This window comes from Carcharhinus amblyrhynchos, unplaced genomic scaffold (genome assembly GCF_965287045.1).
Source record: "Carcharhinus amblyrhynchos unplaced genomic scaffold, sCarAmb.v2.hapA scaffold_38, whole genome shotgun sequence".
Lineage (NCBI taxonomy): Eukaryota > Metazoa > Chordata > Chondrichthyes > Carcharhiniformes > Carcharhinidae > Carcharhinus > Carcharhinus amblyrhynchos.
Window position 1 is genome coordinate 10,793,729 of NW_027649779.1, and position 15,554 is coordinate 10,809,282.

General features: G+C 43.5%; 1 protein-coding gene and 1 long non-coding RNA gene across 2 annotated transcripts in view; one reads left to right on the forward strand and one right to left on the reverse strand.

Moving 5' to 3' along the window:
- Window positions 1–15,554, forward strand: part of LOC145362544 (uncharacterized) — a 538,269-nt gene that overhangs the window by 274,834 nt on the left and 247,881 nt on the right. The window lies entirely within an intron of this gene.
- LOC145362334 (putative G-protein coupled receptor 139) lies at window positions 10,266–13,211 on the reverse strand. Its single transcript, XM_080218408.1, has 2 exons — window positions 13,127–13,211; window positions 10,266–11,164 (listed from the first exon to the last, which is right to left on the reverse strand). Exons 1-2 carry the CDS (start codon window positions 13,209–13,211, stop codon window positions 10,266–10,268), a joined length of 984 nt encoding a protein of 327 aa, XP_080074534.1.

Consider the following 15,554-nt stretch of genomic DNA (forward strand, 5'->3'; position numbering starts at 1 on the left):
AAAGCATTGGAGAGAGTGCAGAGGAGATTTACCAGGATGCTGCCTGGTTTGGAGGGTAGGTCTTACCAGGAAAGTTTGAGGGAGCTGGGGCTTTTCTCTTTAGAGCGGAGGAGGATCATAGACGACTTATAGAGATTTATAAGATGATGGGGGCGGGGGGGGGGGGGCGGTGCAGTAGACGTGCAGAGTGTATTTCCTCAGGTGGATGTCGCTGTTACTAGGGGGCATAACTTCAAGGTCCATGGTGGGAGATATAGGAAGGATGTCAGAGGTAGATTATTCACTCAGATAGCGTTTGCGGTGTGGAATAGACTGCCTGCTGTTATAGTGGAGTCGGACAGTTTAGGAACTTTGTAGCGGTTATTGGATAGACACATAGAGCACACCAGAATGATAAGGCGTGGGGTAGCTTAATCTTGGGTTTGGACATCCTCGGCACAACATCGATGGCCGAAGGGCCTTTCCTCTGCTGCACTGTTCTATGCTTCTATGTTTCTATGTAAATGCGTCACTGTGTCTAACTTCAGTGTAAGTGTACTGGTCAATATTTAATATTTAGTGCAGTAATGGTCTCCCCTGAACCAAAAGTCTCTGCGCCAATCGATATTTCTACGGGAAAGTTTGATGTGTTGATGCATGAAAAGTGAACTGAAGGCGATGTTATTGGTTTTGGATCAAATAAAGTAGGGAGGAGCCTGATTTGGAGCATAAAAGCCAGAACATCTAAACGAAAAAGAAAAGTAGATCAGTTGGGCCGAATGGCCTGATTCTGTGCTGTAAACTTTCTGAAACTTTCCCGTCCGCCCCCCTGAGTTATTTGAGAAAACAATTGTGTTCACCTCTCCTCCAAGCTGGAAATCAAGAATGGAAACGTTTAAAATCAAAATCGAAGCACATTTTCCTGAGATCTAACCAGCGGTTTTATTGTCTCCAGAATTCTCCAGTTTATTGACATTTATTGTACATTTTCTGCAGATCCAAATCCGCGGGAACCGGTCGTCTCTGTCCTCCTGCCCTCGGCAGAAGAAGTCTCCGCTCAGAGTTTCGTCTCCCTCAGCTGCTTAGTGAGAGGTTTCTCCCCCCGAGAGGTCTTCGTCAAGTGGACCGTCAACGACAAGCTGGTGAATCCCGGGAACTACAGGAACACCGAGGTGGTGGCGGAGACCGGCAATAGCTCCTTCTTCATGTACAGCCTGTTATCTATTGCAGCAGAGGAATGGTCCAGCGGCGCTTCTTACTCCTGTGTGGTGGGACATGAAGCCATCCCCTTGAAGATCATCAACAGAACAGTTGACAAATCCAGCGGTAAACCCAGTTTTGTGAACATTTCCCTTGCACTGATGGACACTGTTAATTCATGTCAATGAGAATCGCTTACATTAAAAACCTCAATAAAAAGAATAAAATATTTTCCCTCTCATGATAAAGGAAATACCCAATTGTTTAATTGATTTTTTTTTTCACTTTTACTTCCATTGCATATCTTTAGTTTGAGTCAGATATTTTCAGGTCTCAGACCCAAGTCTTGTTGAACCAATGCTCCCTGCTCAGCTACACCCTGTGTTAGTGACAGAGTAGAGCACATTCATCAGAGGATTCTGCAAGATATCTTCACTGACTTTCCTCCCACTGAGGAAAAATGCGACAATTTCAACATTTCTGACAAACAAACACAACATGTACATATCTGAGTTCCTGCTTCCCTCATTGTCCATGCCTTTATCCATTGATGTCAGTTTTCTGCTGCTACACCACATCTCATGGGAACTGAAGTGAGGGTCACACAGAAACATGGAGCAACAACCCCCCCATCAGAGAGAGGGAGAGTGAACGTGTTAACATACCGGATTCCTACTAACCCAACAAAGAGAGGGGAGGAGCAATAGCTAATCCATGTACCACAACTTCCTCAATGAAAACAGGAGAAATGTCATCATTTAATCCACTGCACCTCCATCACCTCAGTGGTTAGAACCATCAGATACATCGCATCACCGGGTAGAGAGAGGGAAACTCTGAGCCTACTGTCCTCCCTCTCCCGAAGTAGCGTGTTTGGAAGGGACCAGCTGTCTACTATAAGGACCCAGTTGCCAATAGCACAAATTAGTTTACTCGCTGCTGATATTTAAATATCTTTACCTTCATCATCGTAATACACATAACCTTACGCAACACAATTTAAACACGTTTCAACATTCTTTTTCATGTGCTGGCATTGATTCCCCATAATACAAATTTAAACAAGTAATAGAATCCTCCACGGTTTTCACTGTTCTGCCGCTAAGATTTCTGAGATGCATCAATGAATTATTTTATTCTTTCTCCTGATATCACGGTGCCACTCACACAAAATAAATTTCTACAGCAACACTTTGAAAATGTGCTCCATTATTCGTATTGACTGGATCATGTTCAGTTATTGATTGAGGGTGAAAATTGAAGCAAGAGTTAGCAAATACACACACTGACAATACTGCCCCAAACTGTCAAAATTATAAATACACACATAGGCGTACATACTCAAACACACACACACACACACACACACACACACACACACATCGACACAAATGCATAAATATATGCACAAATACACATATTCATAAACATGCACACAAATATAGAAAGACACATTCAAATACGCACACACAAAACCATGCACAAATACAGAAATACGGACAGGGGCATTCAAATACAGGCACAGAAACACACAAATGCACAACACATACACATACACAAAACCACACAGATACGTGCATACACAACGATACAACTTCACACAACATAGACGCATGTAATACTTACACAAACGAACATACATGCGGAGAAATATGAATGCGCACACAAATGCACTCATGGACAACACATACATAAACACAAATACACACTTACACAAATAGACACAAATACACCCACACAAGAAAAAAATCACCCATACACAAATACATCTACACACAAATAAACATCGGCACGCACACACACACACACACACACACACACATTCTCTCTCTCTCTCTCTCTCTCTCTCTGTTACACACACACACTAATATATAGACTCGCGCTTGTACAAACAGGCACTAAAACAGCAACATACGCATACAATCAAGTACATACTAACGCACGCACACGTATACACATAAATCACACAAGTACATACATTTATGTGAGCCGGTACGCAGACCCGAACACAAACACATACATTCATAGGCACAACACAGACAGATACACATGCATACAGATCCACATAAATACGCAAACACTAACACATACTCAAATAATTATATATATACATAACATATGTATGTATGTTAGCACACATTCACGCTGACAGAAATATGGATATAGAGACACAAAATGTTATACACATTGACAAACATGTATGGAAATGCAAATAAACAAATAAGCAGACTGTATACAGATGAACTGACAGCAAAACAATTGCACGCAAACATGTAGACACAAACATTCGCATGTTCATACAGCACATAACACCATAGCACATAGTACTACATATCGAAACAAAAACATCAAGACATCGTTATAAAGAACCATCAACACGTATATACATACATGTTAACACGTACACACGCACGCACATGGGGAACAGACGCACACAGAAAGGGAAACAAACATTACTAGAAGGACAGAAATTTTCACATAGTAATAGGCAGAAACGCATGTGCACCCATTAAGAGTGGCATTAATACATATACATAAACTTAACTCAATAGTAGAGCCACACATACACAATGATAGAAGAATAAAATATACACACAGATGCAGACACACAACTACACAAATCAACAAAAACAGGTAAATGAACGTGTACATTAAAGCTCTTGTACATATATTAACTCACAGCCAAAGATTAATGCGGAGAGCACGAGATGATGATGTGCACGCACACAAATGCAACATCTTAAATACAAATGGTACGTAAATGATGAAAGTAAAATTTAAACATGAATTTTAATGGACATATCTACCGACAAATAGCCCAATGTACATTGCACCGAAAACACGTTGAGAAACTGGATTAAGCTCGTGACCTTCTAACCATTACAACCACAAATAAGAAAAGATCAGAAATTACATCCCAGTTCTTAAACAGCAGCATTCACAGTTTACAGATCAGTCACAATCTGTGAAAACAATCATTGATCAGTGAACGTTCCTCCATATCAGTCATAATATTCTTCAATGAAGGATCGTGCCAAATTGATCAAAAATGAACTAACACTCAAGAAAACATCTTCAGTGCTTTCTGACATGGACTGTCCAAGGAATGTGCGTAAAGATCAAATGTGAAAACAATTACGGAGATCGGTTACTGAGTGTCCTGAATTTAACAGTAAATATACATTGAAAATTATACAAGAGAATAAACTAACCGCTTATGAAGAAGAACGGGGAAAGAAAAAGTAACAGCAAGATTACCTGGATAAATAAAGTAATCTAATTTCATTTCCTGGTCTCCGTTCCCTAGACCCCACCGATCGCATCTGGATTGAAAGTAATGAGGATGATTACAGGAACATCTGGACAACCGCTTCCACATTCATCGTCCTGTTCTTACTGAGCATTTTCTACAGCACTGCCGTCACTCTGGTGAAGGTGAGATGATTCAGTTCACTCACATTTCAAACTGGCAGAATGGATTTGAAAAATGTCTCAATGTTTCACTGATTAAAAACTCTAACATTAACGTCCCGCATCATAAACATCTGCTTCACCATTGTCTCTTTATTTTACAGATCAAATGATGGGTTGAATGTTGGACGATAAGATGATTATCAAGATCTCCCTATGACTCAAATTCTCTCAGTTTATCATTCTGAATCTGTAACGGAGGCAATCATAGACGTTATTTCAGTTTCCAGTGTGAAAAGTACGTAACTTGATTTTTGTTATAATTTAACTGTGGTTAATAGTTTTCCCGCAGTTTAAATTTCATGTATACATAAGCAACTTTTCTCAATCCTTATTCACATCTGATAATTCCTCTTTCTATTAAGGTCTGTATTCTCTTTGTGGTGTATGTAACAGATGTACAAATATTGATGGATTCCCTGTGCATGTGTTCTGTTCTCAATGTGCAGCTCGATCGTTATGTTCACTTTTGTAACATAAAAAATAATTTCGCTGTAAAATATTCTCTGATTTTTTAAATAATTTTTAAATAAAAAAAAATTGTCTCTGGCTTGGCTTAATTCCGTTCTCCGAAACCCACCCACTCGGCTCCATTTTCGCTATTATGTGGTTTGCCCCCTTTCCCAGACAGGCATGTTCCCGCAGTCATGTGTGAGATGTGGTTGATCTCAAGGCAGTGAAAGAGTCACTGCGCCACCCAGTGACCCATCCGTGCAAAGACACCTTCATCTCTGCCTTTTTAGGTTAAAATCCAGGGACAGAATGAGTGAAGAATGAAGAGAACCTCCGTGATTTCACTCATAAACTGATCTGTCACAGACGAGTTTCAGGTAATTCTAAACAGCAAAGGCTCTGCTTCATTAGGGGCCGATGGAGGACATTGTAGGCAGACAATATTTCCCTTCACACTGTCTACTATTTCCATTAGATCCCTCCCGCTTTACTATTTGTTCCTTTCCATGGAAACAAGGAAATATTTTTTCCTCAAATAGCTTCTCAAACCTGCTGCACTACACTTGAGATTAAAGTGATACAACACCACCATCTGCTGGCGGGCCACAACGACTGCAGGCGCTGGCGCTTGTGAGTCTGCGAGCCGGTTGCTGAAAAATGAACATTGAACGATATTGTCCGAGATTGGAGTTCATAGAAGGATGTCGGCTGGTTGTTGGGAGGCCAATAGAAAATGCCGAATCTTGTCAGTACACCCTTCCTATTCCTGCACTCTACCCATACTGCCTCGCTGTATAAGCCATGCAAAGTACATTGGGTGCAGTCCTCCTGCAGTACTGCTGCAATATTCTCCTTACCAGTCTTGATAACGTCCTTCCCCTGTTACATCACTCTATATCCTGCTTGAATTATCTGTATCCTTGTACGTTAAGCTGTCATTCCTCTCCTTTCCTTAACCAAGTCTCTGTAATAGCAGCAACATCACAGTTCCAAGAACGAATCCAATCTCCAAGTCCATCAGCCTGACCTGTTACACTTTTTGTATTGAAACAAATGCAGTTCAGCCTGCCGGACCCGCTTTAATTAGGAGCCACACTATTTCTGCTCTTTCTCTGAGTTTTACTGGCCCTGTTCTCTAGTTCCACTTCAGCGAATTCACCTTTGCTTTATTCCCCTCTCCCTGGTAGATTTCCTTCCCTAAAGGACATTAGTGAAAGAAATTGGTCCTTTCGACAATCAAATATGGTTTTATGGTCATCAGTAGATTTTTATTTCCAGACAATTTTTATTTAATTCAAATTCCATCAGCAGCAGTGAGCGGATTCGTACCTCGAACATTAACAACATGAGGAATCCTTCCTGAAGTTATGGCATCAGTAGGAGCTACTCAGAAAATTTCCTCAGTTTTCCTTCCAAGGACTTAATCAACAATCAGCAACTTCTGTTTGTCCCACGTCACTTTCTGAACTGTAATACCTGATAGACACCTACCCAACTGGACATGGCTGTATGGACCGGGTAGTAAGGGACACAAGGCACAGCAACACCTCTCCACCCACTTCCCTAAACTCCCACACTTTCCCCAACTCTCAGCGTTTCACTCTCTGCAACTTACAGTCTGTGGAGATCCTTCAATAGGCAGATTTCACAGGCCTCAGTTCCGAAGTTCATACTTGGTCATGCCCAAATCATTAATCAATTTTAAGTTATTACACCCCTCCCCCTCTAGGTCTGAGTAACCGCCGAGGGCTGACGGGCTTGGAAGCCTTTCTTTGAAATTTCAATGCTGGGTCTGGTTCCTCCAGCTCAGCCTCGGAAGTGAGTGGGGTTCAGCAGGCCGGAGCTCGCCCCTTCCACCATGAGCGTTGTGGCCCGAGTTACCTTTATCGAGAGACAATGTGGCCGAGAGGCTAAACCCGCTGTGTCCATTTCAGACTCCGAGTTTCTCACTGGTGGAGATGGAGAGCAGGAGCCGGAGTATCTGGAATTCTTTCCAAAGTTCCGGGTGTGCCGGGAATTGATTTTCCCTGCATGTCTTGGGGTTTCATAGTTTAGAAGAATGAGGGGAGACCTCATTGAGACAAATAAGAATGGTTTAGAAGAATGAGGGGAGATCTCATTGAGACATATAAGATGATGAATGGGATGGATAGGATAGAGGTGGAGAGACTCTTCCCGCTCAGAAAGGACCGTAGGACTAGATGGAACAGCCTCAAGACAAACGGGGGGCGGTTTAGAACGGAGTTGAGGAGGAACTTCTTCACTCAAAGGGTGGTGAATCTCTGGAATTCCCTGCCCGTTGAAGTGGTGGAGGCTGCCTCGCTGAATATATTTAAGATGCGGGTTGATAGGTTTTTGTTAAGCAAGGGGATTAAGGGTTATGGGGAGAGGGCGAGAATGTGGAACTGAGACACGACAGATTAGCCATGATCTTATTGAATTGCGGGGCAGGCTCGAGGGGCTAGATGGCCTACTCCTGCTTCTATTTCTTATGTTCTTATGGTTTGTAGATGTTTGAAACATTCCCATCGATGGTATCTCCCAAGCGGACTTGATAGGAAACTGGCCCTGTTCCTGACCTGAACGTGCCTCATAACCAGCGTATCCATTGCCATGATTCTTAACTAATAGCCTAACAACTGCCTTTAAGGGCCTGTCCCAGTTGATGGAAACGGCACTGGGTGTCAGCTCCCGCCCTCGGAGGATCAGAGTTAACTTTGGGAAGAGTGATCATGAGCAACTCTGCTTGGGCTATTCCATTTGTTGAAGAGGGGAGGGGACTGGTGATTGGGAGGGGTGGGGGGGGGGGAGGTGGTGTTGTCCTGTAATTGAAGAGCAATCTGGATAGTTTGGTGTCAAAGGAGGCTGTGGGATAGTTTTTTGAACCTCTTTTTACTGTTTGGGCCGCTCTTTCTGCCAGACCGTTGGATGATGGGGAATATGGACACTGTCCTAACGTGTCAAATTCTGTTCAACTTCATGCAATGCACAAATTCCTGGCTCATGAAGGGTGGACCATTTTCAGAAACCAACAGCTGCGGGATCCCGGGTGTCAAGAAAGAGGAGTGAGGTTTCTCCACTCTTGTCCTTGTGTTTGATGAACTCACCCTGTGTATGGCCATCATTTGTGAATCAGCATCTACCATTATCAGGAACATAGACCCCATGAACGGTCCGGCACTGTCCATGTGCAGCCACGTCTACGGCCGTTCCAGCCATTCCCAAGTGTGAAGAGTAGTGACTGGTGACATTCGTCCCTTGTTGATATTGCCAACACTGACCCACGACCAAATACCTGGCCACAGACGTGGCAATTTGGAGGTTATTAAGTTTGTCACTCCTGGGTGGCCACGAGTACCGCGAGGATGAGATGGTGAACCTTGGCTCAGGATGACACTCTTGAACCCCATCGGCGTGTGCCATCTTCCACAGTCAGCTGTCCTCTTCCACTCCAATATGGGTGCAATTCAGGCTGTAACGGCCTTTTGGTTTCTCCCATCAGCTCTCGCTGCTTCAGTTTATTCAGGACAGGGTAATTTTGTATCCAAAGCCAAATATTATTGGCTGCCACTGGGAGAGTTTTGAAAAAGTTCATGATTACAGTCTCTTCCACTGGGGATATGACCAGTGTCTGTTAATTGGAGCCAACTCAAGGCATCTTCCTTTGCAAATCTGATGCCTAGTTGCCCATGTTCAGTGGGCAATGAAGTGTCAACCACATTGCTGTGGCCCTTCCTTGGGACATTGATAAACACAGTAAAAAGTCTGACAACACCAGGTTTAAGTCCAACCGATTTATTTGATCGTAAATTCACTAAATTTCGAGGTTACCCTCTTTGTCAGGTGAATGGAGAGTTCTGGTGACAAACATTCACCTGACGAAGAGGGTAACCTCGAAAGCTAGTGAATTTACTATCAAATAAATCGATTGGACTTAAACCTGGTGTTGTCAGACTTTTTACTGTGTTTACCCCAGTCCAACGCCGGCATATCCACATCATGACATTGATAAACCAGATGGGTCTTTCTGAAAATGGACAATGTTTTTATGGTCACTAACGAATTCTAAACTCCAGATATATTTACTCAAGTTCCACCATCTGCCGCGACGTGATCAGAATCCGTGTGCCCAGAACATTAGCTGAGCTCTTGCATTAATGCTAAAGTGATAAACCTACAGTCCATCACATCCACACCTGAGTGTACACATCCTGAATTCCAGTTACCCAGACGCACCATACTATGCATGTCTGCAGGGCTCCCGGATTGGACAGCATTAACTGCCTCAATCAGGGAGCTCATATTCCAAAGCTCCACCTGATGGTTACTGTTGAAGTCCTTAGATATATCTCTCTACCTCTTTCTATGTTTCTTGTGGCTCTCTCTCTCTGTCACTCTTTCTCTATGTCTCTCTGTGCCTCTGTCTCTCTGGATGTTTCACTCTGTCTTTTGCTGTCTCTCCACCTCCCCCCCACTCTCCCTCTGTCTCTCCTGCACCCCCCCCCCCCAGTGTCACTCTCCTACTCCCACTCCCTGTCCCTCTTTAATTTATTTGTCTCTCTGCCCCCCCACCCACCTCACTCTGACTTTTGCTCTTGCTTTGTCCATTGTGCTTTTTCAGTCCCACTCTTTCCCATTCACTCCTGCTCTGTGTCTCGATATCTCTGTTTCTATCTGTCTCTGGCTATTTCCTTCTGCACCACTTTTTGCCTCCCGTTCCCCCACCCCCCCTTGTCTCCCTCTCCCTCTCGTATTACAAACTCCAATCTGTCTTCCTCTATCTCCCTTTCTCATTCCCTGTACATCTCTCTCGCCATTTTCCTCATTATTTCTGTCTTTCTCATTCCCTGTTTATCTCCCTCGCCATTTTCCTCACTATTTCTGTCTTTCACATTCTGTGAGGCTCTGTCTTTGTCTCTCTTCTATCTCATTGTCTCCCTGTTTATTTTCCTGTACCTGTTGGAAACTCTTTCAAATTCTTTGCTCTCCAAGTCTTCGTGCCTTTCCCTCTCTTTGCTACTCTCTGTCTAATAATCTCACTGTTGCTAACATTGTCCTCTCTATCTATCTGTCAGTCTTTCTATCTCTGTGAGGCTGTTTGGTGATTTACAGTTTGAATGCCCAATAGGAAGAGTCAGAGGTCTTGTTGTTGTCATTTCCTCTCAGGCTGTATTGAGTTGAAAAATTGCAGTAAGGGGATATTTCAGTAGATTTTTTAGCTGCTGCCTGAACTGAGTTTGTGTCACAGCGTAAATAGCAGTATTTGTACAGCAACTTGTGAGTTGCAGCATGAAGCCCAATTCCATAACATAAAAGTCTAATCTAAATTTAAACCCCAAATCATACATGCGATTCCATGCTGAATAAACCATGAATATTGACCATAAGATAATGAAATTGGCTGAGATAACAAATAGGAAAATGATGGATTTCCTTCGACTCTCCAACTCTGGGTCTCTTGGATTCTCACCGCTGCGGTGAGCCCGGAGTCTCCTGCGGACTCTGCTGCTCACTAAAATGTGTCTGACGGTGAGAGCATTCAGCAGCAGAATCAGGACGAATGGGGCACACGGGTTCAGAATGTAATGGAGGAACTCGATTGTTCCCCAGACCAGAGAGTACATAACACCAGTTGTGACGTGACAAAACCAGGGGAAGTTCCCCAGCCGATATGTATTTAATAACATAAAATACCAGATAATGTTCTTTAAACAGCTCAGCACTGTCACTGTTCCCAGAACCACAGACGCCGATTTCTCAGTGCAATATTTACTTTTCAGCTTGGGGCAGCAAATGGCCACAAATCGATCAAAGGTGAAAGTGACGGTGAACCAGACAGAACAGTCAGTGGCTGCATAAAGCAGGACGGCGTGGATGTTACACACGGGGAGTGACAGCAGGAAATAAAAGTGTTCCTGATAAACAATGGGAATGTGTCTCAATATCAGGTCGAGGAGAATGACCAGCAGATCCCCCGCTGACATGGCCACCAGGTAACGAGTGACACATTTGGACAGACCACAGTTTCTGCTCCTCAGTGTCACAATTGTGATTATGTTCACTGTCAGGAAGGAAATACAGAATAAAATTAGATATGATTCAATGGAAGGAATTACCATTTAGACTTACGATGGTTTTTTTTTAAAAAGTACATTATCATAACAATTGGAATACATTTTTTAAGCCAGCACGTCTATTGGAGTGTGAGGGGAAAGTAGAGCATCTGGAGTAAACCTGTACAGACACAGAGAGAATGTACAAACTCAACACAGACAATGACCCAAAACTGGAACTGAACCCAGGTTCCTGATGCTGTGAGACAGCAGTACTAACCACTATGCCACCGTACTGCTCCTTGGTAGAGACACAACGTTAACATTTGGGAAAGAGCTTTCCAGGGAGTCCTCAACATTATCCCTCACTCAGCTACAGGTAAATATCCCCTCTGCCTGTGAAGGATTTGGAGGGTAAGAAGGATGAGACAGTAAACCCTAACAGAAGATGCGGAGTGGAGTCCTGTAGGTGGTAATCTGTTGTCTCTCAGACAGCTCACTGACAACTCCCGCAACAGAGCTGGTACCAAACAGTGTTGGTTTGACCCTTTCCTTTGGACAATACTAACAGTTGGCAGAGGGAGATCCTGATGCCCTGAAGCGCAGAATCTCTATTATATTTACATCTCCATGAGTCCTCTCATGGCAGGAATGTTGTCAATATATGCACCAGGTAAAAACTCAAACAAAGACCAGTAGCAAAGGAAAAGCCAAGCAAGCTGCCTAATGACTCTCATCCTGTGACTCCGACATCCAATATTATGAAATGCATGAAAAGGTTAGTCATGGCATGAATCAGTTCCGGCTTCCCAGATTTCCTGGATCCACTACGGTTCACTACATCCGCAACTGGTCCAAAATCCCATCTCTCTGACACTACAGTCAACCCTGTAACACCGACTCATGTTTATCAACGACAGCTGAGCCATTAACACCATTATTCCTATGCATGTGTCTGTGTGTATGTGTGTGTGTGTGTATGTGGCGGCGTGTTGTGTGTGAGCACCAGAGTACCTGATGAGTGCTCCTAAGTGTGTGTTATTCCGGAGGCTTACAACAATGTTGGCTTCTGAATTTGTGTGTGAGTGTGAACAAGTGTCTAAATCTGATTGCTTCTACCAGTAAATGTCTCTATTAATACATGTATGTTTGTGTTTCTGTGACCCCAGGAAAGTTTGTGGTGGTACAGGGGATAGTGTTGTTGCCTCATAGCACTAGGCTCCCTGGTTCAATTTCAGGCTTGGCTACTGTGTGTGCAGAGTCTACTCGTTCTCTCTGTGTCTGCGTGGGTTTCCTCCAGGTGCTCCGGTTTCCCCCAAAAATCTGAAAGTTGTGCTGGTTTGATGCATTGGCCATGCTAAATTCTCCCTCAGTGTACCTGAACAGGCGCCGGAGTGTGGCAACTCGGGGATTTTTATAGCAACTTCATTGCAGTGTTAATGTTTGCATACTTGTGACATTGATGAATGAATTTCAATATGAAACATGTTTTCTCTTGAGATCCTGCTGTGCAAACATGATCAATAAAATGCATTCTGCAGCGTGGTGACTGGGTGGGCAATTGTCAGTGAGCTGGCATTACATGTAGATGGTAAAAAACGATTCTGCTTTATATTTTTCTCACAAAGGATTAGTGTTAGGTCACATGTCTATGGATAGTCACAGCACACAGAAGACACCCTAGCCCATAGGCACTGAGACAATTGTCAGCGGCTGAAAGAATTAATAACTGGATATAGTGATTCAACAGAAACAACAAGAGCAGCAAACCCAGTACAGTAAATGACAAGGAAATCAATACAGTTAAACAGCCTTTCTAGAATTAGGAACTGGGGACAGAACTTTACAGCCTCACTTTTCCGAAAACTGCAAAATCCTCCCCGTGTTCAACAGATCTTCCCATGCTCTGACCCTTGCTTGCTTCGATTCCAGTGGCAGTCGGACTGGTACAATTCCAGACAGGGACTTACCCGGAACTCCAACAATCGCCAAGATGGGATAGTAAACGTGCTGAATCACCTTCAGTAGACTTTCAATCCGAAAAGCTAATGGCATCCTCCAATTATCTAAGGTTAACAAATAAATCCAATAGTATAAAGTGTTGTCGGTGACTGGAAACTTCCAATCCATTGTTCCCAGATTCTGATCAATTGTTGGAACATTCTGGGTCATTGTCCCCAGATTCTGATCTCTCCTCTCGCTCCCTCTCTCTCCACAGCCGCTGATCGCTGTTAGTGTTGGAGTTGTCGCTCCCGCTGACTCAATGGGACAACACACTGAACGGAATCCCTTATTATTAGAAGGGGGAAATCCCTCCAGGCACACTAATCAGGTCCATGGAGACTCACATCAATTACAGTCACTAAACAAACAGTTTCACCTCACCCTGTTCAATCCAACACTTTTTACACGCAAAGAAGAGAACTTACAGCCTAGATGCGGCGTTGAGGTTCAGGGAAGTATGGGAAGTTGGAAATAATGGAGAGGCAGACATGACAGTGCAGAAGGAGGCCATATGGCCCATTGAGTCTGCACCGAGTCTCCGACAGACCACCCTACCCGCATTGGAATGATCATAGTATATGTTTTCTTTTAAGATCAATGTAAAGGTTTAAGTGTGGAGACCTGAACGCACCTCTCAATGCACAAATATTATTGGTTTCGAGATCATTTACTTTAGCATTAACATAAACCCATTTATATTTTATCAGGATATGCCCGTAAATATTACCGTAAGGATAATATACATCATTGAACTTTTTGCCATTCATCGCCTCCAATAGCTTTGTGACTTGATTCATTAAACGCTAAAATCATTCCTTTTTTTTCAGGCTTTAGAGTAAGAACAAAGAAAATTACAGCACAGGAATAGGCCCGTTTGGCCCTCCAAGCCTGCACTGACCATGCTGCGTCAACTGAACTAAAATCCTTCCCCTTCCAGGGTCCATATTCCTCCGTTCCCATCCTATTCATGTACTTGTCAAGATGCCTCTTAAAAGTCACTACCGTATCCGCTTCCACTACTTCCCCCGGCAATGAGTTACAGGCACCCGCCAACACTTTTGTAGAAAAAAAAATCTGCCTCGTAATCTCCTTTAAACCTTGACCGTCGCACCTTGAACCTGTGCCACCGAGTAAATGACTCTTCCACTCTGGGAAAAAAAAGCTTCTGACTACCCACTCTGTCCACCCCTCTCATAATCGTGTAGACTTCTATCAGGTCACCCCTCAACCTCTGCCATTCCAGTGAGGTCAAATTACGTTTTTCCACCTCTCCGCCCAAGTCTCCAATCGATCCATATCTTGCTGTATCCTCTTATGGTCCTCACCACTATCTGCAAATCCATCAACTTTTTTATCACCAACAAACTTGCAACCGTTGTGTCATACACAATGTTGCAAAAAGGGAAGTTCTCAGCTCTGATCCCTGAGGAATGCCACTTGTCATAACCATCATTCAGAAAAAGACAACCTCCCACTGCTACACTCTGTCTTTTTTGACCAAGCCAGTTTTGTATCGACCTTGCCAGCTCACCTCTGATCCCATGTGATTTCATGTTCTGCATTAGTCTGCTAAGAGGGATCTTGTCAAAGACCTTACTGAAGTCCATGTAGATAACATCCACTACCTTCTCCTCGTTAATCATCTTCCTCAAAAACACTCGATCAAGTTAGTGAGACACGATCTCCCCTTCACAAAACCATGTTGCCTCTCACTAATGCGTCCACTTACTTCCAAATGGGAACAGATCCTTCTCGAAGAATCCTCTTCAATAACTTTCCTACCGTTGATGTAGGGCTCATGGCCTGCAATTAACTGGATTGTTCTTGCCACTTGAAGCATAGAGAGCAAAGTCACTAGCGGCTGCATTGTGGTGGCACAGTAGTTAATAGTGTTGCCTCACAGTGCCAGGGACCAGATTTTGAGTGCTGGCCTTGTTCACTGTGTGGAGTTTGTGTGTCCTCCCCTGTGTCATCATGGGTTTCCTCCAGGTGCTCCGGTTTCCTCCCTCAGTCCAAAAGACCTGCTCGTTAGGGTGCATTTGCCATGCTAAATTCGCCATCAGTTTTGCCCGAACAGGCGCCAAAGTGTGGCGACACGTGGATTTCCACAGTAACTTCATTACAGTGTTAATATAAGCAGACTTGTGACATTACTAAAAAAACTCAACTCCTCGTCTCCATCCAAACCAAAGATATATTCCAATAACCTCAACATAAGTTAGGGAGGAAATGGCCTAGTGGTATTATCACTAGACAATTAATTGAAAAACTCACCTAATGTCTGGTGGATCATTGGGTCGAATCCCACTACAGCAGATGGTGGAATTCGAACTGAAGGAACGTTACTGTCTATTGCTCTCAGAATCTGAGGCATTGCTGTCTATTGTTCTCAGG